Genomic DNA, 23,048 nt, shown 5'->3' with positions numbered 1-23,048 from the left:
TCCTTTTTCTTTTTTTTTTTTTTTTTAAATCTTTAATTCTTACATGCGTTCCCAAACATGAACCCCCCTCCCACCTCCCTCCCCATAACATCTCTCTGGGTCATCCCCATGCACCAGCCCCAAGCATGCTGTATCCTGCGTCAGACATAGACTGGCGATTCGATTCTTACATGATAGTATACATGTTACAATGCCATTCTCCCAAATCATCCCACCCTCTCCCTCTCCCTCTGAGTCCAAAAGTCCGTTATACACATCTGTGTCTTTTTTGCTGTCTTGCTCCTTTTTCACTTTCCTCAAGAGGCTCTTTAGTTCTTCACTTTCTGCCATAAGGGTGGTGTCATTTGCATATCTGAGGTTATTGATATTTCTCCCGGCAATCTTGATCCAGCTTGTGCTTCCTCCAGCCCAGCGTTTCTCATGATGTACTCTGCATATACGTTAAATATATGTACATTGATACAATTACATGTGTTTGAGAGGAGGATACAGTTGCCTAATTCTGCTCTTGACTTTAGTGAGTGTCCTTTCCTTGGTTCCGGAGGTTAACGTGAAGTCTGTAGGGACTTTGTTATTTATTTGTAGATGAACTGAAAACTGGCATCAGCAGTAGTTTTCTGTTTGATTCCTTAAAAATCAGTAACTGATTTTTAAAATTCAGTCTCTATCTTTTTAAAACTATTGTCTACTTTATAAGAGTTTTAAAAATAATTTTTGTATTTTTAATTTTCTTCTTTTTTTTTAGCTGTCTGCACTGTTTGTGGGCCCTTAATTTCCCAACCAGGGACATAACCCATGCCCTGTCCAGCGAAAGCACAGAGTCCCAACATTGGACCCCCAGGGAATTCCCAAGATTTTTTTAAGAGTTTTTATCTGAATCTTTACTGAGCCTTATTGCTTGTCACTAACATTCTATTTCATTTTAATTATCAGGATTATAAAGTTCAAAGAAGATAACTAACTGTTCCGCTGAAGTAAACAGAAACTAGCAATTCATACAAGCAGCTAAATTCCAAACAGGGCAAATTCAGTGCTGCTTTAGTGCAGATTTTTTCCCAGCCTTGGTACTTCTGACATTGGGAACAGGTCAATCTTCCATGCTGCGGGGCTGTTCTGTGCCCTGTGAGGTGTGGGCAGTGTTGCTGGCCTTCACCCAGTAGCGTCTGTGGTAACCCCACTTGTGCCAACCAGAAACGCTGGCTGATGGCCCTTGGTCAGGAGGGGAGGGTGGTGGAGTCAGCCCGGTTGGGAATCACTAAGGGTCTCTGAGAAGGACATTGCATCCTGTCCGCAGAAAGGGCATGCAGTGAGGACCGACTGGCTGGCCATCGCTGTGTGTTTCAGTAACTGTCTTTGTTGGCAGCTTATCTGGGGCTTCCCTGCTGGCTCAGCTGGTAAAGAATCCGCCTGCAGTGCAGGAGACCCCGGTTTGATTCCTGGGTCGGGAAGGTCCACTGGAGAAGGGCTAGGCTACCCACTCCAGTATTCTTGGGCTTTCCTGGTGGCTCAGCTGGTAAAGAATCTGCCTGAAATGTGGGAGACCTGTGATTCCTGGATTGGGAAGATCCCCTGGAGAAGGGAACAGCTACCCCCTCCAGTATTCTGGCCTGGAGAGTTCCATGGACCGTATAGTCCATGGGGTCGCAAAGAGTCGGTCACCACTGAGCGACTTTCACTTTCCCCTTTGGGGCAGCGGAAATTTATAAAAATAATCCACACACATGTGCACGGCGCTTTTGTCATTCCCTTAACACCCAGTGGAAAGTCCTGCGTCTAAAGCATGAATGGGAAGTGCCTGGTGTCCTGACACACACTGACCTGTGTCCTGGGGCCATGGTGATCAAGCACAGTACCACAGGCTAGGGGCCAAGTCAAGGTGTCAGAAAGGCCACACGCTGCCCAGAGGCTGCAAGGGAGGGTCCCCACTGCCTCTGCCAGCTTCCGCTGACCCCCCGATGCTGCTCTGTGGCCGATTCCAACCCGTCTCCACCTCCGTCCGCACGTGGCCCCCTCTCCCCATGTTCTTTCCTCCTCTGACCCTCGGAGAACGCAGGCCATTGGATTCAGGCTCCCGCAGGTAATCAGGGTGGTCTCCTCTCCAGATCCTCCGTCAATATCTGCAAGGACCCTGCCTCCCAACAGGGCCACGTTTCAGGAGGTCAGTTTAACCCACGGCAGCTCCACGCAGGGACCCTGTGGCTCGGTCACGGCGGGGGGGGTGGTCTTGGACATTTTCATCTGCTTTTCCACGTGGTCCTCACCACTGCCATCTGTCTTTGTGTGTGTGTGTGTGTGTGGTCTGTGCAGATTCGGGACCCAAAGACCCTTCTTCCCATGCCGGGGGTGATGGTTGGCGACATTGGGAAGAAGCTGGGGCAGAACGGCCTGGACAACGGGTGAGTCTGGCCCTTCAACTTGATGGTCGCTCTTCTTGGGCCCTTTCCACGAGGCTGCCCGCTCAGCACCGACCACCCCTGAGCCCCCCAGGCCCCTCAGTGCCGCCCCGCTCCCTGCAAGACGCGCTGCACCTCCGCACACGGGACTGTGTTGGGAAGGGCCGGGTTCCGCTCCAAGCCCAGCCTCAGGAGCTGTTAAGTGGCCCTGCGTGCTGAGTAGTGAACTTGTCCCTGGCAGGTGGCCACTCCAGCTCTCAGCCCAAGACCCTGGTGTGCTCCCCTGGACTGGAGCTCGGGCACCCAGCCCACGCCCACGCCATTCTGTGGGTGAAGCTGGGCGCTGGGTAGTGGGGGCAGTGTGGTCTGAGATGAGACCGGGCTTGGGGAGCTGGAGGGGCCAGGTAGGCAGGACAGCCATGTCAGGAGGGGTCTTGCAGCCTCCAGGAGGGATTCTCTGGCTCATTCAGGGCACAGATTTGGGGGTGAGATGATTTGGGCTCAGATCCCAGGCCCACCCCCGCCTCTCAGTCTGACCTTCAGCAGCTTTCCCGGCCTGTCCCCTCGCCTGCCTGCTCATGCATGATGTCGTCGTGCTGGGCGCCTCACGTAGCCCTGCCTGGGGCCCGGGCATGTCTTCCCAGCTGTGTGCCACCCGTCGGTGCCCCCTCACCTGAGCGTTCAGGCAGGACTCACCTGCTGTCTCCCAGAAATTCTGGCTGAGATGCTTTGCATCCCTTCTGTTCTCCTGAGATACTTGCTATGTAGGGAAGCAGAGCTGGGAGGTTCCTTAGTCCTGTATCTCACGCTGCATCTTAGAAAGGTCTGTGTACCTGCCGCTTCGCAGGGAGCCAGAAAACAGAGAAGCATGCCTGGCCGTAGTTGGAACCCTCTGGTTACGCTGACTCTGGTCGTTTTGAATATAAATCAGAGGCGGGTCTTCTCCGAGACAGAAGCCGGAGCAGGTGGTTGGCCTCCCAGCACCCTGAGGGTCCTTTCTGCTGTCCCTCCCCGTCAGTTGGGGAGCTGGTGACCTGGAGAGAGTCTCAAATCTCCGCTTGGACCCTCAGAACAGGTGAGGCTCCAGCCTGTGCCCAAGAAGGGGAGAACCATCGATCTTTTTACTCTGTAGCTAGAGGAGAAGACAGCAGGACGTTGTTAAAAAGCAAAACCAGGCCTGTGCACGCACAAGCCTCCTAACTAGTTACCGTCAAGAGCTCTGAGCGCCCCTCTTGCTGGCCTGTGAGAAGACCTGTTAATTACCTGGTGGGGAGGGGGCGTAGCTCCGTCCATCGCGGCTTGGTGCAGGTGCATGGGGCCCCTGGTCCTCTGGGCAGTCGGCAGCATCTCGGGGGCCATGAGAGCGGTGGGAGTGGAAGGCCCTGTTGCCTTTTTATATCCACGTGCCCTAGCATGGGGCCCAGAAAGCTTGTGTGTGGTGGCTGTGTCTGCCTGGTCTGTGAGTCCACGTGCAGCCTGGCGGTGGGAGGTGACCCTCCAGCCGTGAACAAGTGCTACCGGGTCACTGCAGTCTGTGGATGTTATCAGGCGGGCTCACAGGCTCCCAGTCCCCATATGTTTTGGTTTTTACAAGTTAGAACCTTTAACTTTGTTTTGGGACATCAGTGAAAATCTCTGCACTTGGTTCCCACCACCCCCCCAAGTCATCTCCTGTTTTAAAGACTGAGTACTGTGTTTTCAACAGCCTCCTCGCACCGACCCCCCGCCCCCTGCCCAGGAGACACAGTCACACCGACATAGCAAAAAAAAGTGAAAGTGTAGTTGCTCAGTCATGTCCGACTCTTTGTGACCCCATGGACTGCAGCCTGCCAGGCTCCTCTGTCCATGGGATTCTCCAGGCAAGAATACTGAAGTGGGTAGCCATGCCCTCCTCCAGGGGATCTTCCCGACCCAGGGACCAAACCTGTGACTGAACCCTGGTGTCCCACACTGCAGGCAGGAGCCTTCCCTCCGGACCACTAAGGCCCTCCTCCAAGTAAACGTGTCACGTGGGAGGAGCGCAGCTTTTGTAAGTCTCAGCCGTGCCAGCCCGGGAACCGCCAGGGGGCAGCATGGTGACCACCCTGAAGCCAGGCCCAGAGTGGCTCCCCGAGACCAGAGGCACTGTTCCGAGGGGAAGCTCGGCAGATGGGACTTGAAGCAGCCTCACTGGGTCCCTGCGTCTTTGAAGGTCCTGTAGCGCCTGGGGCCCTGTGGCCCCCTGCCCCAGGCTGGGGCTGGGATAGGGGCCAGGGGCCTGCCTTGCTGAACATGCCACTATCCCTGCTGGCCACGGGGCACGTGCCCAGCAGAGGGCGCCCAGGATGGATCTGACTCCCTGCTTCCCCCACTTGCTGGATGCTTGCAGGGCAGTGTTGTGATGGAATGACTTTTTGTCCAGAGACCTCTTGTTTTTTTTTTTAAAAAAAGCAGTAACAATTTGTAGGTAGATCACAGGAGTGCGTGAGTCTGCAGGAAGGCTGTCTAGAAATCAGCGAAGTGAAAGTTGCTCAGTCGTGTCTGACTCTTTGCAACCTCATGGACTATAGAGTCCATGGCGGTTCTCCAGGCCAGAATACTGGAGAGGGTAGCCTTCCCGTTCTCCAGGGATCCTCCAACCCAGAGATCAAACCCAGGTCTCCCGCATTGCCCGTGGACTTTTTTTTTTAATTATTTATTTTAATTGGAGGCTAATTACTTTACAATATTGTGGTTTTTGCCACACACTGACATGAATCAGCCACGGGTGTACATGTGTCCCCCAGCCCGAACCCCCCTCCCACCTTCCTCCCCATCCCATCCCTCTGGGTCGTCCCAGTGCACCGGCTTTGAGCGCCCTGTTTCATGCATTGAACTTGGACTAGGGATCTATTTCACATATGGTAATATACATGTTTCAATGCTATTCTCTCAAATCATCCCACCCTCTCCCTCTCCCACAGAGTCCAAAAGTCTGTTCTTTACATCTGTGTCTCTTTTGCTGTCTCGCATGTAGGGTCATCATTACCATCTTTCTAAATTCCATATGTATGCGTTAATATACTGTATTGGTGTTTCTCTTTCTGACTTAGTTCACTCTGTATAATAGGCTCCAGTTTCATCCACCTCATTACAACTGACTCAAATGCAGGCGGCTTCTTTACCAGCGGAGCCACAAGGGAAGCCCAAGAATACTGGAGTGGGTAGCCTATCCTTTTGCCAGGGGATCTTCCCAACCCAGGAATCAAACTGGGGTCTACTGCATTGCAGGCAAATTCTTTACCAGCTGAGCCACAAGGCAAGCCCGTCTAGAAATCAGAGGCAGGTGTAAATTACATAGGTTGCTTTTAGTCAAATAACTCTGAAAGCAAGATAGTAAAGAGCCCTCGGGTGAGCTGTTGAGCCTCACCTTCAAAATGGGCGGCAGGCATCCTCACACCTGCTCAGTGGCCACTCAGGGAAGCGTCTGGTGGTGGGCAGCGCGCGGGTATGTGCTGATACCTGCTGGGTATTTTTGGTTCCAGGTGAGGCTGGGATTGCGGTGGTGGGAGGCCTCAAGGAGCAAGGAAATTGTTAGGACCTGACGTGGGGGGCCCAGGAGGGAAGGGGTGCAGGGCGGGGAGCCAGACACACTGCCTGTTCACACCCCCGTGTCACACCCGGTGCCCCCACAATGCACACAGGCGTACACACACACACCCGTGTCCTCCACGGACCCGGGATTCTGGCCTGCAGGCTGGCTGGCATTGACTGTCTGACTCAGAAAAGAATGCGTGAAATTCTGATTTCGGTTAAACCCCAAGCGGCTACTTTTCCAAGTATAAATACGTCCAGCCTGGTTCCGTCCCCCGTGTGGCAGGGGCGGGGGAAGATTTTCCACTCCTTAAAAAGGGCGCTCCGGGTCTATAGCAGCGGACTTGGAAGAGCATCCCGCGGCTTTCCAGTCACGCGCTGGACCGCTCGGGGGGCGTCGGCCCTGCGGCCAGGCATCCTCAGAACGCAGGGGTCTGAGCCCCACAGACCCCTGCTGCGTGGCCGCCTCCAGGCCAGCGCTTTCAGACACTCAGACCCGGCCTGTGTTTTGTACACGGGAGGGAGACCCCTCGCCTGGACGCTGGTGGAGGCCTCGGGGCCTGACGTGCAGAACCCTAGCCGATTCCGAGGCATCTGGGAGGAGCCTCCAGATGCCCCGCCCCCGGGGCGCGACTCCTCCCCAGTGGCATTGGCTGTGTCAGCCCCCGGCCGTCCCCAGACTTGGGGGTCCGTGCAGACTGTACCAGCTCCCAGGGGACAAAGTCTCACTCCTGGCTGTCTCATCCACGGCCCTAATTGCTCGGTTCCGGCACGTGGCCCCTCATTATAACAGGATGGCTTAGCTCCCACTGAGAGGCAGGATGACTCAGCAAGCGACCTGGACGGGACCACCGTCTTGGGGTGCTGTGGGACCACCCGGTGCTCGTCACGGGGAGGGGTGGGGAGGCATGGCAGGCCTCTCAGAGGAGGTGGCAGTGCTCAGAGGAGCCACCTGCCTGTCTGGAGAGGGCCTGGATGGCTTGAAGGTTGCACGCAGATGTAACACGGCGGGGAGCCACGAGGAGCAGGCAGTGGCCCCGTCCAGGGACTTGCCGCATCCTCCTGTGGGTTTCGATTCTGTTGGTCTCCGGGATCCAGAGTTCTCGTGCCAGGCGTGACCGTTCTGAGCTGAAGTTTGCAGAGGCCTCTGCCCCAGTGTGCAGGACGGCGGCGAGGCGGGGGGTGGGGGGGCGGTGATGAGGTGGGATTTGGAGAGACCAAGGCGGAGACTATTGAGGAAATCAGAAGAGGCGCAGACCGTGAGGACTCTGGGTCAGAGGTGGAGGGGAACATGCTGGCTCTGGACGGTGGTGGGGTGCTGTGCACGTCCTAGGGATCTGGGGAGGGGCTGGGGGTGGGCTCGGGGCGAGGAGCCGTCCCCCTTCTCCGAAGGCGCTGCTCTCCCTCACAGAGCTGCTTCCTGTGGTTCAGTAAGAGAGGTTCCCCGTGGCACTGAAAATGCTTAGAAATCCGATAAGGCGCTATGCTTGTGTGCCTTAAGTCCCGTCCACTTTACTCCCATTCAACTCTTTGTGACCCCATGGACTGCAGCCCACCAGGCTCCTCTGTCCATGGGATTCTCCAGGCAAGAATACTGAAGTGGGTAGCCATGCCCTCCTCCAGGGGATCTTCCCCACCCAGGGACCAAACCTGTGTCTTTTATGAGTCCCGTATTGGGCTTCCCTTGTGGCTCAGCTGGTAAAGAATCTGCCTGCAATGCGGAAGACCTGGGTTCGATCCCTGGGTCGGGAAGATCCCCTGGAGAAGGAAATGGCAACCCACTCCGGCATCTTTACCTGGAAAATCCCATGGATGGAGGAGCCTGGTGGGCTGCCGTCTATGGGGTTGCTAAGAGTCGGACACAACTGAGTGACTTCACTTTCACTTTCCACTTTCATGCCTGGGAGAAGGCAATGGCACCCCACTCCAGTACTCTTACCTGGAGAATCCCAGGGACGGGGGAGCCTGGTGGGCTGCTGTCTATGAGGTCGCACAGAGTCGGACATGACTGAAGCGACTCAGCAGCAGCAGCAGCAGCGCCACCTGGGAAGCCCAGGGTGCTCCAGCAACTGTTACATAGACGGTTTGGCGTTTTTGTTTGGCAGTTTCTGCACCACCCGGTACTTGGTACAGCCTTGTCCCCTGGACTACTGTGAGTTAGATTTTCCTTCCTGACAACCATAGAAAACACCTTTGATTACTGACACATGCGCGTGGCCCCTGGGGATGTGTGTGCAGGCGTGTTCTCCAGCTGCTCAGGGGAGCTGGCCCCTGCGTCTGGAGCCCCGATGGGACGGCTCGTGCTCCTGCTTGACTTGCGAGGTCTGAAGCCCAGTTTGCTGGCTCTGCTGCCCCGTGTGGGAGACTCTGGTGCGGGGTCCAAGTGTGAGAGTCAGAGATCCTCACGTTTAGGAAGAAGGTCCTTGTTTCCTGCTGAAGGACCTCACCTGGGCTTGTCCGGCCACGTCGAGGGCGTCCCCTCCCAGCATAGGAGGAGCCTGTGTGCAGCCCTGAGGCCTGAGCCTGGGGGACAGTGGGGGGCGGCGGTCTCCATCATTACCAACAGATGGCGACCGATTTGTTTCACGCAGAACCCCCCACTCGCACCACGTCTGTTTAAGCTTTCTCTGGGCAGGCCAGGCTGTGCAGTGGTTAGGACCCCACGTTCTCACTGCTGAAGGCCTGGTGGGTTCAACCCCTGGTCCAGGAAGTGAGATCCCTCAAGCCATGCCGTGCAGCAAACAACAGCAACAACCGCAAAAAATAAAAACGGAATAAAGGCCGCTCTTACAGATAGAAGGTGTGCTGAGATGCCCCGTCTCCACTGTCTTCCCTGCGTTTGCTCTCGGAGTCTTCCTGTCTCTAGGGGGTTATCTCCCCTTCTGAGCTGACCTCCGCTTTGATTTGACCAGGTTTCCGGAGGGGAAGGTGAGCCCCGGGGCCGCCCCCCCTGTTTAACCACAAGCCATGTCCCCACACAGGTTCGCCATGTTCCACAAAGTCAGGATTCCACGCCAGGACCTGCTGAACCGCTCGGGAGACGTCACCCCTGAGGGCGCCTACGTCACCCATGTCAAGGTGCCGGAGCCTCCCGGGTTGGGGGGTGTCTGTGGGTGAGGAAGCCGTCCCCTCCAGGTCCGCAGGACATGCACCCCACTATGGGGGGAAGAGAGTCGCCAGGGGAGCCGGAGGCCTGTGCGAAACTCTCCAGGCTCAGGTCCTGGTGCCTCCACCAAGGAAAGGGGTGCCTGCGTCCACCGCACCCCTGGGGCCCCAGGCATGACATCTCCCCCTAGTCCTCACCTAGGCTGGGGTTACAGCTGGGGAGGCTACCCCCACCAGCACTGTTCCCCACAGCGGGAGAGGAAAGGGTTGCCCACTGGGCCAGGCACCTGTAGGGTGACCGTGTCCTCTGGCGTCTGGGATTGACCTCGCCTGGAAGTTCATTGAGGGTGGACACATAGGGGCCTGGCCCTGGGCCCTTTGCAGGCCTGGCCAGGTCAGGGTGGCTGAGCCCTCCTGGTCCTGAACCCACGGCCAGGATGACCCAACGCCATGTGTAGGCTGCTCGGAGCTGAGAGCAGGGCTTGAACGAACATAACAAGAACCTTCCGATCAGGAGAGAGGCTGGAGGTGACAGAGGAGGGCATTCAGAAAAGGAAACTGATATGAAACCCAGGAGCATGGAGGCAGACGAGAGAGCCCAGCAGAGGGGGTTGATCCAGGGCTGAATATCAGTGAAGCAAGTGGCAGGCAGGGATGGAGAGAGCCCAGAGACGGTTTGTAGAAACAGCGGAGACAGGCCTCTAAATTACGGAAGGAAGACTGTCTCGACTCCGGGGGGCTCACACAGAGGGTCAGGGGCTGTCACCCCAGGCTCACCGTCGAGAAATACCAGAACCTCAGAGGCAAGACCCTGAGCCCTCCCCGGGACAGGAGGCAGAGCGGCTCCCGTGGGATCAAAGCCCCTTTGGCTCCGATTTTCCCCATGCGACGCTGCCTGAAAGCAGTCAGGGAGAGGACGCTTCTCACCAAGGCCGGAAAGCAGTGTACGCGTGCTTTTTCTAAGTGCAGCTAAGCTGCCATTCGTGCACAAGAACACAGTAAATATTCATGGCCAGGGGCTTGGAAGGCTGCCGCACAAATACCAGAGTGGACACAGTTTAGGAAGAAAAGCCTGAATAATAAAATAAATGAAGCGGGAGAAGCAGCAGGGGTGAGGGAGGCGCACGTGATCGCGTCATTTGGTGAGACTGTCAGGCCGATGTACCCAAGCGCTGCCGATGGGCCTGAAAGCCAGGCTGCTACTAGGGACCACAGTGAGCACCTTGAAACTTAGAACAGACTGAAAACAGATGCACGCTGGCAGTTCCCTGCTTTTAAAGCCTGATGCTGGGGGGATTGAGGGCGGGAGGAGAAGGGGCCGACAGAGGATGCTGGGAAAGATTGAGGGCGGGAGGAGAAGGGGCCCACAGAGGATGAGATGGTTGGGTGGCATCGCTGTCTCAATGGACGTGAGTCTGAGTGAACTCGGGGAGTTGGTGATGGTCAGGGAGGCCTGGCGAGCTGCGGTCCACGGGGTCACAGAGAGTCGGACACAACTGAGCAGCTGAACAGTAGCCACAGCAAAAGATCACAGAGAAGGACGGGTGACCGTTCCAGTGACCGTCACGGCCCTTGGGATGGTGGCTCGACGGGGAGGCAGGAATCCCGGCGGGGGAGGGCGCCCTTTTTATGAACGAGACGTTGGCGCCAGCTGTGTTCTCCGCCCTCACCTCCAGCCTCGCTCTCGGCACAGCCGTGTCTTGTCCTTCGTGAGGTCGAGAGCAGGGCTTCCTGCCTCCACGTGGCAGCTCGTAGGTCTGCCCGGATGGCGTGTCTGCCCGGGGCCCCTTCCCTCGTGTGGGCTGGGTGTCCCCTGTACCGTCCCATGATCGGCACACCGGCCCCCCTGCCGCTCAGCCCTCCTGGCTCCAGGACCCTGTGTCTGGGGTGCCCTGGGGGCTGGGCCTGGGGTGTTGAACGAGGACAGGCGCGCCCCTCCACCCCATGCCCATCCCCGAGGTGGCCCGCGGTCCTGGGTCCGCTGCCACCTGCTCTCCTCCCGCAGAATGTGGGGCAGCGCTTCAGCGAGTCCCTGGGCAGCCTGTCGTCTGGCCGGGTGGCCATCGTGGGCATGTCTGTCGTGAACCTGAAGCTGGCCGTGTCCATCGCTCTGCGTTTCTCGGCCACCAGGCGTCAGTTCGGGCCGACGGACAAGGAGGAGGTCCCGGTGCTGGAGTACCCGATGCAGGTAGGGCGTCTGCGGGCGCGGGCTCGCTGGCTTTCCGTCCATGTAGCGTCTGCGTGCGCGGGCTCGCTGGCTTTCCGTCCTTGTGGCGCCTGCGGGCGCGGGCTCGCTGGCTTTCTGTCCATGTGCAAACACACCGCCTCTCTGAGGTCTCTGCCGCTGGGTCACGGGGCGCTGACCGGGCCCCTTCTGGGGTTACAGGGTGACGGCCTCGGGGGCCACAGATGGTCTCCAGGATGGTCTTTACTTGAAATGAGGAGCCTAGAGGAGGCGCTCTGGTGAGGCGGGGGCGCATGCTCACCCCTCTCTGGCCCTGCGTATCCAGGCTGCGCTCTGACACAGCCCTCCATCCCGTGACGTAGTGGCTGAGTGTGCAGCGGCATTCATGGTGGCGTCCTTCAGCAGAGGGGACACTCCTCACTCCAGGCCCTCTGCGGTCGAGGCAGCCCCGGACGGCAGGAGAGCCCCCCCAAGCCGAGCATTGCCTGGTCACCTGGCCGGGCTGGGGGCAGGCGCGGCATTGGATCGCAGTGTGCCCTCACCAGTGCCTCTGCATCCCCAGCCCTTCCATGCCCACTGCGCAGCTGCCCTGTGCATCAGGTGGGCGGGTGGTGGTCCCCAGGTCACAGGTGGGGCCCCAGAGGCAGCAGCTGGACCGAGCCCTGGTCTTGGGCCCAGTGATGTGTAAGCAAAGGCGTGTTTGAGTGAGAGTTTCAGGACATTGTAACTGGATCGAATTTGTTTAACCCTTAGTTAGGACCACGAACCTGGTTTAATACCAAATGAGCAAGCGAGGAAGAGCCTCGTGCCTAGTTCGTGCCTGGCCAGCACGCAGCATCCACTGCACCGCTGGACCCTGTGGTCCTCGTGAGGTCACAGCATGCCCCCCTGCCTGGGCTTGAAGCCTGGCCTCAGCAGTCAGCTGAGCCCACTTAAGCCCCTCGAGTGGGCTTCTGGAAGTCCACTCTGCCCTGCGAGGCACTAAGCCTCTCTGTGCTCTGGTTTTCTCCTTTGCACATTGGAGCGGTGATCACTGCTGTGGGTGGTTGCAAGGATGAGCCACGTTAGGGCGGCGGCACGGTGACCGCACGCAGGGATCAGTGGCGGTGGTGGTGGTGATTGTCTTCCGGGTCCTCTCAGCCTCCCCCCTCCATCCACGCAACAGCAGACACACGCTGGTGAAATGGACACGCTCCCTTGGCCTCCGGGAACCTGTTTCCCCTTCTGGCCCGGGGGCAGTCGCTGTCTTCTTCCTAGGGTCACAAAGGGCAAGGTGTTGCCAGGTTGGCCCCGCGCTTGGGCACAGTGACCTGGCTGTCTCAGTTGTATTCAGTGTTTGCTCTGGCTGAGGGATCGCGTGGCCACAACAGCAGCGAGCGTGGGGCAGGGCAGTGCCTGTGGGCGCCTCTCCTTGAGCAGGCCTGTCAGGGTGGCTGGGTATCATGGGGCAGCTGTCGTGGTGGTGGGGGGGAGCATCCGGGAGAGGTGCAGGGCCTTGTGCACTAACGGGACCGTGGGGGTGGGTTCCAGCCACCCCCACCCTGCCGAGGACGTGGGGTGTTCAGGTGGGTATTTGTCCATTTCAGCAATGGCGCTTATTGCCGTACCTGGCTGCCGCCTACGCCTTGGACCACTTTTCCAAATCACTCTTCCTGGATCTGGGGGAGCTTCAGCGAGGCCTCCTGAGGAAAGACCGGAGTGTCAGGCAGGTGAGAGCCCCCTGCTTTTTCTCTGCAGCGTTTATCCTCATTTATATCTCACTGGGTTTGAACAGGGCAGGCTCAGCCTTTCTTTCAAAACAGCGTGGGTGTGTGGATCTGCGGGGATGATGCAGGCTCGTCCGGCTTGACCCCTGCGCCATGTCCTCCCGGAGCCCGTCGCGGGGATGGGGGCCTAGTCGGCACGTGTCCGCATCCCCCGTTCTCAAGGACGTGCTGACATGGCTCCTGGTTCCCGTCTGTGAGTTCAGCTGTTGTTCTCTGGAGAACAGGATGCTTTTGCAAAATCCACATTACCGGCCCTCTCCGTGGATTTCACGGTTCTGATCCTTTTGTAAACAACCCCACAAAAGGTCTGTGTCCAGCTGACTGGATGTGAGCTGACAGGCGTGGCTTTGTGCCAGATGCGAGCGTGCAGACCCGCTGAGATCAGCCCCTTTGCACAGAAAGGGTCTTCTGTTAATTTCCATGTATGGATGCCTCATGTGTGTGTTGATTTTTTTTCTGCTTTCACACTGCCTCCTGGGCATTGCGAAAAGGCACAGCGCAAGTGCATCTGAAAACTCATCAGAAATGCTACAGAGGGCGGGCTTACCGACCACGCCCTGAAAAGCCTGTATCAAATTAGCACATTTTGGAGTATCCAGCATAGACACCCAGGCATCAAGAGGCGGAGGGTGAAGGGGTGGGGGGCTGGCAGGGTGCACAGCCGCGCAGTCAGGCTGACGTGACCCCGAGGACCATTTCATCAGGAATGTGGAGCTAATGCATTTTTCCCCCCCAAACATGAGTCACTGAAGTTTTGCCAGCTGACAATGGAATTGTCCTGTTAATAATGTTTCAAGTGTCACCGTGGTCTGTTTTTTTTTTCTGAAGCTCAGAAAAAGTAGTTCAACCCAGGCGTAGGTTACAAGGTAGCGCTTCTGTGAAGCTGAAAATGCTGGCAAAGCCCAGCACCTTATTCCGCAGGTGCGTGTGTAGGTGTGTCTTTCTTGTAATTGTTGTTACTAACGATCACGTTGAAGTAAAAGAATGTTTACTAGATGTGTTAAAGCTAGGGGCCCCGAGCGGGGCCTGCACAGGGGCCCTGAATGGCCAGGGCTTTGTACCCCTCTGGGGCTGCCCCCCGCCCTCTCCCCGGGGGCAGCGAGTCAGCGCCGTGTCCCTTCCCTTGGGTTTCCTCCTCGTCTCCCGTGAACGACGGGGGCTTGAACAGCCGTCCCTCAGGCTCGTGCTGTGAACTTCATGCACTCTGAGTCACGAAGCATGGCCCTCCGTGATCAGCCTCCCCAGGGTTCACCCACTGAGCAGCCACGGTGGTTTATCGTCAGTGCTGGGAGGTTGTGTGACTGGACCGCAGGGTATCCACGGGTGGATGAATCCTGCTTTTTAAGCTAAAACTGGGTTCCTACTGTTGTAGTTGTCAGCCACCTGGGGTCAGACTGGAGGGGGCGCAGGTCTCTGAGGCTGAGCTTGGACTGTCCCCTGCCCTTTGGGGTCGGAGCCTCTCTTCCCCTGATCTTGTTGGCTTCTCTCCCTCCCAAGGCAGAGCTGGGACGCGAGATCCACGCCTTGTCGTCAGCCGGCAAGCCCCTGGCCTCGTGGACGGCCCAGCGGGGGATCCAGGAGTGCCGCGAGGCATGTGGAGGACACGGCTACCTGGCCAGTAGGTCTCAGAGACACGTGGGCTGGTTTCTGTCCTCATCCCTACCATGAAACTCATACCTGACCAGGGGTCAGCGCATGACCAACCAGGGGTCAACTCAAGACCAGGGGTCAGCACATGGCCGGGGGTCAGCACACAACCAGGGGTCAGCTCACAACCAGGGGTCAGCGCACAACCGACCAGGGGTCAATGCATGGCCAGGGGTCAGCGCACAACCAAGGGTCAGCTCATGACCAACCAGGGGTCATCGCACGGTCAGGGGTCAGCACACAACAGCCTATGGGCCAAAGGCTTTTTCTTTGGATATATATTTTTGTAAATAATGATTTATCGGCACCCGGCCGTGACCACTTGTTTACACACTTCCTGTGGCCATGTTCCTGCTCCCGCAGAGCTGAGACATCTCGGCAGAGCCTAAAACATTTACCTTCTGGAACTTTCCAGAGCAGGTTGGCCGGGCCCTGCCCTCGTCTCATCCCTCGGTTCCCTGCCACCTGATGTTCCTTGGCCGAAACCTGGGGGTCACGAGGCAGCGTGGAGACTGAAAACCAGAACAGAAGGGAGCTTATCCATTCATCTGAGTTGGAACTTGCTAGTTAATGGCTTGGCAGTTCCCTGGCACCACGCTTTGTTCCGATGAAGCACTCTGAGACTCAGCGTTCACTTCTGTTGGCGCCGGCGGCTATTTGAGCAGCTGGTGGGTGGCACGCAGAGCAGGTGACCGACAGGCCAGGCCCAGGTCCTGTGTCCTCTGTCTCTCTCTGCTGCCTGCTGGCTGCTCATCTGAGGGCAAGCTGACCCCACACACCTTCCCTTGGTGCTCTTCTCCCTAAGATGGGGCTGAGGATAGCATGGCGCGACAGGGGTTCTGCAGCGAGGGAGTGAAGGAACACACTTGAAGGGTTTAGACAACGTGCGGCAGGTGGCCTGTGCCCCGTTACTCTGATCTATTATTATTATGATGAAAGTGAAAGCGGTAGTCGATCAGTCGTGTCCAACTCTTGGACTGTAGCCCGCCAGGCTCCTCTGTCCATGGGATTCTCCAGGCAAGAGTACTGGAATGGGTTTCCATGCCCTTCTCCAGGGGGTTTTCCCAACGCAGGGATCGAACCCAGGTCTCCTGCATGGCAGGCTGGTTCTTTACCGTCTGAGTCGTCAGAAAAGCCCATTATTATTGTAGTCATCCTTACTATTTGCAGCTTACCTGCCTAATTTCCCATGTGATCTTCAGTCACCGATGGGTAAAGTCTGGTGACTCAGACGAGACCACAGTGGAATTGGCAGAGACCTTCCCTGACGGTTTATTCCTCTGGAGCCCTGGAGCCCCTGGTTGAGTCTGAGCATCTCGGTGACACTGTGTAGATAGCTGTGTGCTTTTGGTGAAGAAGCGCCCGGCCCGTCCTCGTGCGGTGGGCGGCAGGCGGGGGTGGGGGGCGCTCAGCTTCTCCGCTCTCCGTGTCCCTGGCGTGTGGGCAGCCGTGGCGCCACAGAAGTCCCTCGCCCGTGCACTTTGTCTTCTGTGCTCTGTTCTTTGTAGTTTTTGTTTGTTGTTACAGCTCATAGAGACACTATAAATAGTTTAGAACGAGGAGCTTGAATCATGCAGCCCGCAGACAGCAGAAATGACTGAATCAAGTGTCATCACATAGTTCCTTCTGGGCTGAAGCCAGTGTGGCCAAATTCAGGGATAAATGTAAAGCCCTTTATCTGGATTTTAGTGTCAGTTTCTAGTCGTCTCTCTAAGGTCGCTCTCAGATAGTCGCATCCAGTGCCCTAACTGTGGCATGGGGCAGCAAGTCAGCAGAAGACGATCAGGGTGTCACAGGTGGCCACAAGCCTTGTACCTGCTACAGAGCACCTTCACACCCTCTTGGGCTGCTCACAGCAGTATGTGACTGTGAGAAGCTGGGGGTCCTACCCATTCTCCCATCTCAGCCTCACATCTGGAGAACATTCTATTAATATGCCAGGGACCCAGGTGGGGAGGGTCTGGGAAGAATCCTTTATGAAATCTGCGAAGGAATTGGGTTATTTCACTGGTAGGAAAGGCAAGAGAAAAAGAAGCGTCGTCTTCAGATATTTGAGACGTCTCATGTAAAGAGAAGGGTGCCTTTAGTTGTACGAGGAAGAAGGGCACCCGCCCAGGTAGTCTGCTCTGTCAGTGGCCCCCCGGAGGGAGCTTTGCCAGGCGATCCGTGACTCGTGGTGGTGATGGGTTGCTGGTGGCAGTGGACACTTCCTGAGTGCAGCGGTGGTGATGGGTTGCTGGTGGCAGTGGACACTTCCTGAGTGCAGCGGTGGTGATGGGTTGCTGGTGGCAGTGGACGCTTCCTGAGTGCAGCACAGGGCTTCCCGGGGACCTTGCGGGTGCTCCCAGTGAGTCCTTGAAGAGGCAGCAGCCGGATGGATGGGGCACACCGCTGGCTGGGGACGGAGCTGGACCTGGAGAGGGCAGGAAGTGCTTCGTCCAGTCAGGCTGGGCCTGGGACCTGACCTCAGAGTCCCAGATGGCAGGGGGTGGGGGCATCTCTCCCGCCCGCAGCCCCAGTGATGAGCACACCCCTTTGCAGTGAACCGACTGGGCGACCTCAGAGACGACAACGACCCCAACTGCACGTACGAAGGCGACAACAACGTCCTGCTGCAGCAGACCAGCAGCTACCTGCTTGGCCTGCTGGCTCGCCGGGACCGAGGTGAGGCGGCCGGCACCCCTGCAGCCCTGCGGGGTGAGGGGGTTCCCAGGGCCCCCTGAGCCGGCTCTTCTGTCAGGACGGACTCTGTGTTGGCAGGCAGGAAACACGCGATCATATGGGGCTGGACCAGCTTCTGAAGTGATGGGCGGGGCAGGTGGCGGTACAGGGGTGCCGGGATTCGTCTGCCAGACACGCCCTGGGGTGGGGGTCCTTGGCTCTCCCTAGAGTCACCGGCTGTGCTCCTAGGTGGTGCCCGCATCGAGAGCCCCCTGAAGACCGTGGACTTTCTGGACGGCTATGCAGACATCCTTGGCAGGAGGTTCGAGGGCTCCAGCCCCGAGGACTTGTTGGACTCCTCAGGTAAATGCGCGTCCTTCCCTGTCTCCAGGTGCGCCGTGCCTGGCGGGAAACAGCCTGTTGCTTTGCCACCTCATTCACTCAGTGATGATTCGTCCGTGGATGCTTCCTGCGTCCGGTGCTGACTCAGGTGCTGAAGCCAGCAATGGAGAGAAGGGAGCTTGCTCTCCCCTCCCTGGAGTCCCGGCTCCCACCCACCCCCCTCCCCCGGCTTCACAGTGAGTGGTCAAGGAGAGACCTCACAGAAAGAGCAGGGGTGGTTACAGCCCCTCCCCTCCCTACCGCGTGTTAGTGACGTCTGAAGGATGCACCTTCCTCCCGCAAGGGCCCATGTGTCTTTCTGTCAACTCCCGTGTCCACAATAGCAGCCTCATGCCACAGCGGAGGCTTGCAAAGTCCTCTCCGCCTCCTTTGTGGGATTCAGTGAGCGTGTGTCCCTCTGCCCCCCCGGGACCCCTGTGGCCAAGCACCTCGGGGCCCGCCTCTGTGGCCCCACCCAACCCCCAGGCACACGCTGCCCCCCTCCATAGATGGCCAGAAGCTGACCCTCTGGCCGGCCACCCAGGAGCGGGAAAGGCAGCCCAGCTGCCAGAGATGGAGGGTGCTGGGCCCACCCCTGGACCCGCACCAGCCGTGGGGCTTTGGGCGCAACCCCATCGTCCTGCCCCGCCCAGGATGAGGACGGCACTGCCTCTGCTGGCTGGTGACGCGGTGGGGACACGCGGGTGCAGCCAGCACAGCGCTCGGCTCCACGCAGGGCTCGGGACCGGCCCGCAACATGCAGGCACCCCACCCTGTCCCAGCCGCAGTTTTCATCACAGAAATCGCTGTTGAGACGCCGTTACGTTCCCGCGAACACTGTTAGCAAAGAGCCTTTGTCGTGGCAGGAGGGCACCTGGCTTACAGAGTGTGTGCGTCTCCTGCAGTCCTCTGGATGAAGGAGCCGCCTCCACGCACCCGAAGGGCACGTGACCCATCACAGCATCCCCGGCTGTGGGCTGTGGGGGGTGTGTGTGGCCCTGCCAAGCTGCGCCGCTGCCCGGGTCTCCAGGAGAGGCGCTTCGGCCGCCCAGTCCACGTGTGCAGCTGGAGCAAGCGTCGGACCCGGGCCGGGCCCACTTGCCAGCGGGTCTGTCCTCCATTTTCACCGACAGCAGCAAGCAGAGGCGTTTCTGCTCGGCACTGCTTCGGCTCCCTCACCACCCTTTGTTACAGCTTTTCTGACAGCACACCTTCTTTATCTCTGTTTTTAAAGAGCTGGGAGGATGCTGGGACACACCCAAAGGTCTTCCTGATGGTTCTGGAGCCCCCAGATGTTGCTCCAGGAAGCCCAGGAAATGACCTCATCATTCTCGTAACATCCACCCACCGGAATGTCCCCCCTCCCCAAAGCCGTCCCCCACAGTAAAATCAGAGCGTAGACACACGGTCAGCCAGCACTTGGACATGTCACGGGGCCTGCCGTGCCCCCCCCCCCCCCCCCCCCCCCCCGCCCAGGCCCGCCGCACTCCCCCCAGCCACCCCGCCCTGCTCGCTGGCGCTGTGAACGCAGAAGCTGCTTTGTGCACAGCGGCAGGAAGGGTGCCAGGGCCGCGTCATCTGTTTTTCCTGTGAGTGCTCTAATTTTCACTCGTTCCAACCAAGTGAAAACATCTTCTGGAGGGAAGAGCGCAAGTAAAACTCATCTGGCAGAGGCGGCTTGGCGTGGAAGGAACCCTGACGACGTTCTCCACGGGGAGAAGGGAGCCCGAAGCTCGCGGCCCTCCCTTCATCCTCAGGGTGCTCGATCATTTAAACCCAAGACCTCGGGGCCAGGCCTCGTCTCAGCTGCATCTTTGGTAGAAGTCCCACTAGTGACATGTGACCCTGGGGCTCTGCAGGACGGGACACGCGGGACCTTTCCAGGGTTGAGCAAGGCCTGTTTGCAAGGTCAGGAGATTTTTTTTTTTCCCTTCAGGAATTAGAAGGTTTATTTGGAGCGGGAGGGGCAGGGCGGCTCTCCGCCCGCTGCCTCTGATTTATGTGCTGTGGGTGCGTGTGTGCCGAGGATGCGTTTAACAAATGGGCCTGAGCGCTGGGGCGCTGCACACCATGTGATCACGTGAGATCCAGTTCTTTCCTCTCGTCGGCTCCTCACTCGCAAAAATATCAGATAATTGGAGTGCAGTGGGTTGGCTGGGCTCTCCTGGCAGCTAACACAGTGAAGAATCTGCCTACAATTCAGAAGACTGGGGTCCCATCCCTGGGTTGGGAAGAGCCCCTGAAGAAGGAAATGGCAACCCACTGCAGCATTCTTGCCTGAAGAATCCCCATGGACGGAGGAGCCTGGCGGGCCACAGTCTATGGGGTCGCAAAGAGTCAGACACCACTGAGCCACTAACACTCAGTTGGTTGGCTGCTCTGACCGCTGTGTGGGTCCGAGGGTCACAGGGCGGTGGGGGTGCATCGCATCATGTGTTCAGAGAAACTGGGCTCAGGTTCTGGAGGCAGCTGTGTGACCTTGGGCTGGATGCTCACCCTCTCTGAGCCTCCATTTCCCCATAAGGTATTAGGAGGAAGTGCCCTCTCTGCAAAGACCCTTTTTCCAAGTGAGAGCACATTCACAGGTTCAGGGGGCCAGGACATGGACATGACTTTGGGGGCCCCATTCCAGCCACCATACCCGGCAGAACTCTGGGAGGGGTGCCCTGTGTCAGCTTCCGCACCCCCCAACCTGCCTTGCTAGGCTCACACACACATGCTGTGTGAGCTGGTTGGGCTGCTTGCAGCCTCTGAGCCTTCGGCTCCTCGGGCCTCTGAGATGGAGCGTGTGCTCGTTAATGAAAAGCTCAGCTGTGCTATGAGCTTTGTTAACCCATACGGCAGCACGAATCGGTTGGAGGTCTGCAGTGGGTACCACGGGATGTCCTCCCAGGGAACAGGCTGTGCCACACGGAGGGAAATCCCAGGGCCCCTGCGTCCAGCCTTTGGGTCCAGGCCCAGCGCCCCCAGGTCGGGTCCAGGGCAGCTGCGGGCCCCTCAGGCCTGGGCCCTCTGCCTGGTCTCATCCCCCTAAGGGAATGAGAGCGTGGACCTAGAGCCTCGCAGCCAGCTCAGACCCCACCCCCACCCCCTGCTCCCTCTCCACGTGCCTGGGTGCCTCCTTGTCGCCTGGTCCTCACTGGAGGGGGCAGGAACAGCCCTGCCGGGCTGGGTGTTCTCAGTCACCCAAGCCCTCGGAACCAGTGAGATGTGAACACAGAAGGACCCACAGATGCAGGCACAGTGCTGGGCCAGGCTGGGAAGATGGGGGTCTCCCTCCAGCCCCTTCCAGCCAGTCCCTGTCCATCCACACCCCCGTCAGCAGCCTCCTCTCCTCTCCCCTTAGGAGCCGGAGGAGGGGGTGAGGTCTCAGGAGGCCTGAGGTGAGGCCCAGGGCCTGGCCCGCCAAGTGGACGGGGCTCCACTCCCCCACCACATGCCAGAAAGTCGCCCTGACATCGTGCAGGTCCGAGTTTCATCCGGACTGTGTATCTTCATCGCGGATGAGGTGGTTACCCCCAAAGGACCAGAAAGAAGGCTGAGTGTTGAAGAATTGCTGCTTTCAAACTGTGGTGCTGGAGAAGACTCTTGAGAGTCCCTTGCACACCAAGGAGATCCAGCCAGTCCATCCTGAAGGAGATCACTCCTGAATTTTCATTGGAGGGACCGACGCTGAAGCTGAAGCTGAAGCTCCAATACTTTGGCCACCTGATGCGAAGAGCTGACTCATTTGAAAAGACCCTGATGCTGGGAAAGATGGAAGGCAGGAAGAGAAGGGGACGACAGAGGATGAGATGGTTGGGTGACATCACCGACTGGATGGACATGAGTTTGAGTAAATTCCGGGAGACAGTGGAGGACAGAGGAGCCATGAGGGCACAAAGAATCAGACACAACTTAGCGACTGAACAGCAACAAGCCCAGAAGGGGCTCCGTGACCTCGTGGACTCTGGTTGCTAGAACCGTGTAGAACTAGGGCCGGCCTCACAGCAGAGCCAGGAAGCACCCGCCCCCTTCGCCTGTCTCAGCCTGACCACCACCAAGGGGTGGGAGGCGGGTGGGCGCAGATTCCGGGTCTGTGAACTGGACGCGTCTCACTCAGCGTGAGGGCTGAGGCCGCGGCCGGGGGAGACGCCCTGCACTCACGCGTCTCTCCGTTTCCCACTTTGCAGTCCCGCTGGCGGCGTACGAGTGGCTGGTCTGCTACCTGCTCCGTGAGAGTCACCAGAAGCTCAGTCAAGAGACGCGCTCGGGGAAGAGCGACTTTGAAGCCAGAAACGACTGTCAGGTACGTGTCTGTTTCGGAAGTTGCTCTTCTCGGGAGTTGCTCCTGATTCCTGCACCGCCGCGTCCTCTCTGGCTCTCTGCCGTCGGGACCAGCAATGCTCCCGAGCCAGCCGAGCCCTGATCCCATCCCTTTCCCCTACACCATGTGGCTGGTGCCCAGACTTGGACAGCTCAGAGCTCATCTCTGCCTGAAGTGTTTGTAACTGAGGCTTCCCTGGTGGCTAAGCTGGTAAAGAGTCCGCCTGCAAGGCAGGAGACCCAGGTTCGATCCCTGGGTCGGGAAGATCCCCCAGAGAAGGGAAAGGCTAACTCGCTCCAGTATTCTGGCCTGGAGAATTCCATGGACAGAGGGTCCTGGTGGGTTACAGTGCATTGGATCGCCAAGAGTCGGACACGACTGAGGGACTGACACTTATTCGTAACTTGTTAAAATGCAAATATACTCGGGAATCAGAGCGCACCAGAAACTGATACCTGGGTCGGAATGTTTTCCCTGGGCCTGGAGGTTTATCGGGGGTGAGGATTCGTGAGAGAGGGACCCGTACAGGGAGCGGGCAGCAGGCCTTCCTGGCCTGCAGTGTCCAGCTGCCGGCATCTCTTGGGAGCTTTTCATGATCACGGAGCGGCAGAAACACTGGTTATGGAGCAGCTTGGGCTGTGCAGGCTAGGACTGCCCCCGAGAGTTTCTGTTTTGTGCCCCCCACCACGGCCCCAGCACAGGCACCTCATAGGACCCTTCGTGGGCGCTGGCCCAGGTCTGTTAATACTGTGGGCAGATCTCTGATGGCAAGGAAGGCCGTCCAGGAGAAGTCAGGGGTGGGCGCTGAGTGTGAGGACTTGGAAGGGAAGCAGAGGGTGCAGGAGCTGGAACAAGGCTCTTACCCCTATGGATGTTGGAGCTGTGTGATTTGGGGGGGCCTGTATGTGCACTGTGGGGGGCCCAGCGGCACCCAGGCCTCTGCTCACTAAAATGCCAACAGCACCCCTGAGTTGTGACAACCCCAGACTATCTCCTGACAGTGCTAGGCACCCTGGAGGGGCAAACTGGGCCTGGCCAAGAACCCCCGAGCC

At 58.2% G+C, this 23,048-nt stretch overlaps 1 protein-coding gene across 3 annotated transcripts in view; it reads left to right on the top strand.

Moving 5' to 3' along the window:
* ACOX3 (acyl-CoA oxidase 3, pristanoyl) overlaps nucleotides 1-23,048 on the top strand; it is a 52,062-nt gene that overhangs the window by 16,828 nt on the left and 12,186 nt on the right. For all 3 annotated transcript variants that reach the window (XM_052641661.1, XM_052641664.1, XM_052641662.1), the window contains exons 7-14: nucleotides 2,308-2,396; nucleotides 8,927-9,023; nucleotides 11,056-11,238; nucleotides 12,822-12,944; nucleotides 14,499-14,619; nucleotides 17,190-17,312; nucleotides 17,559-17,672; nucleotides 21,863-21,978. In XM_052641661.1, coding sequence (XP_052497621.1) covers nucleotides 2,308-2,396; nucleotides 8,927-9,023; nucleotides 11,056-11,238; nucleotides 12,822-12,944; nucleotides 14,499-14,619; nucleotides 17,190-17,312; nucleotides 17,559-17,672; nucleotides 21,863-21,978 — 966 coding nt within the window. The remainder of the gene's footprint in view (nucleotides 1-2,307; nucleotides 2,397-8,926; nucleotides 9,024-11,055; nucleotides 11,239-12,821; nucleotides 12,945-14,498; nucleotides 14,620-17,189; nucleotides 17,313-17,558; nucleotides 17,673-21,862; nucleotides 21,979-23,048) is intronic.

The sequence above is a fragment of the Budorcas taxicolor genome, chromosome 6 (genome assembly GCF_023091745.1).
Source record: "Budorcas taxicolor isolate Tak-1 chromosome 6, Takin1.1, whole genome shotgun sequence".
NCBI lineage: Eukaryota > Metazoa > Chordata > Mammalia > Artiodactyla > Bovidae > Budorcas > Budorcas taxicolor.
This window is presented reverse-complemented; position numbering and strand designations above follow the sequence as displayed.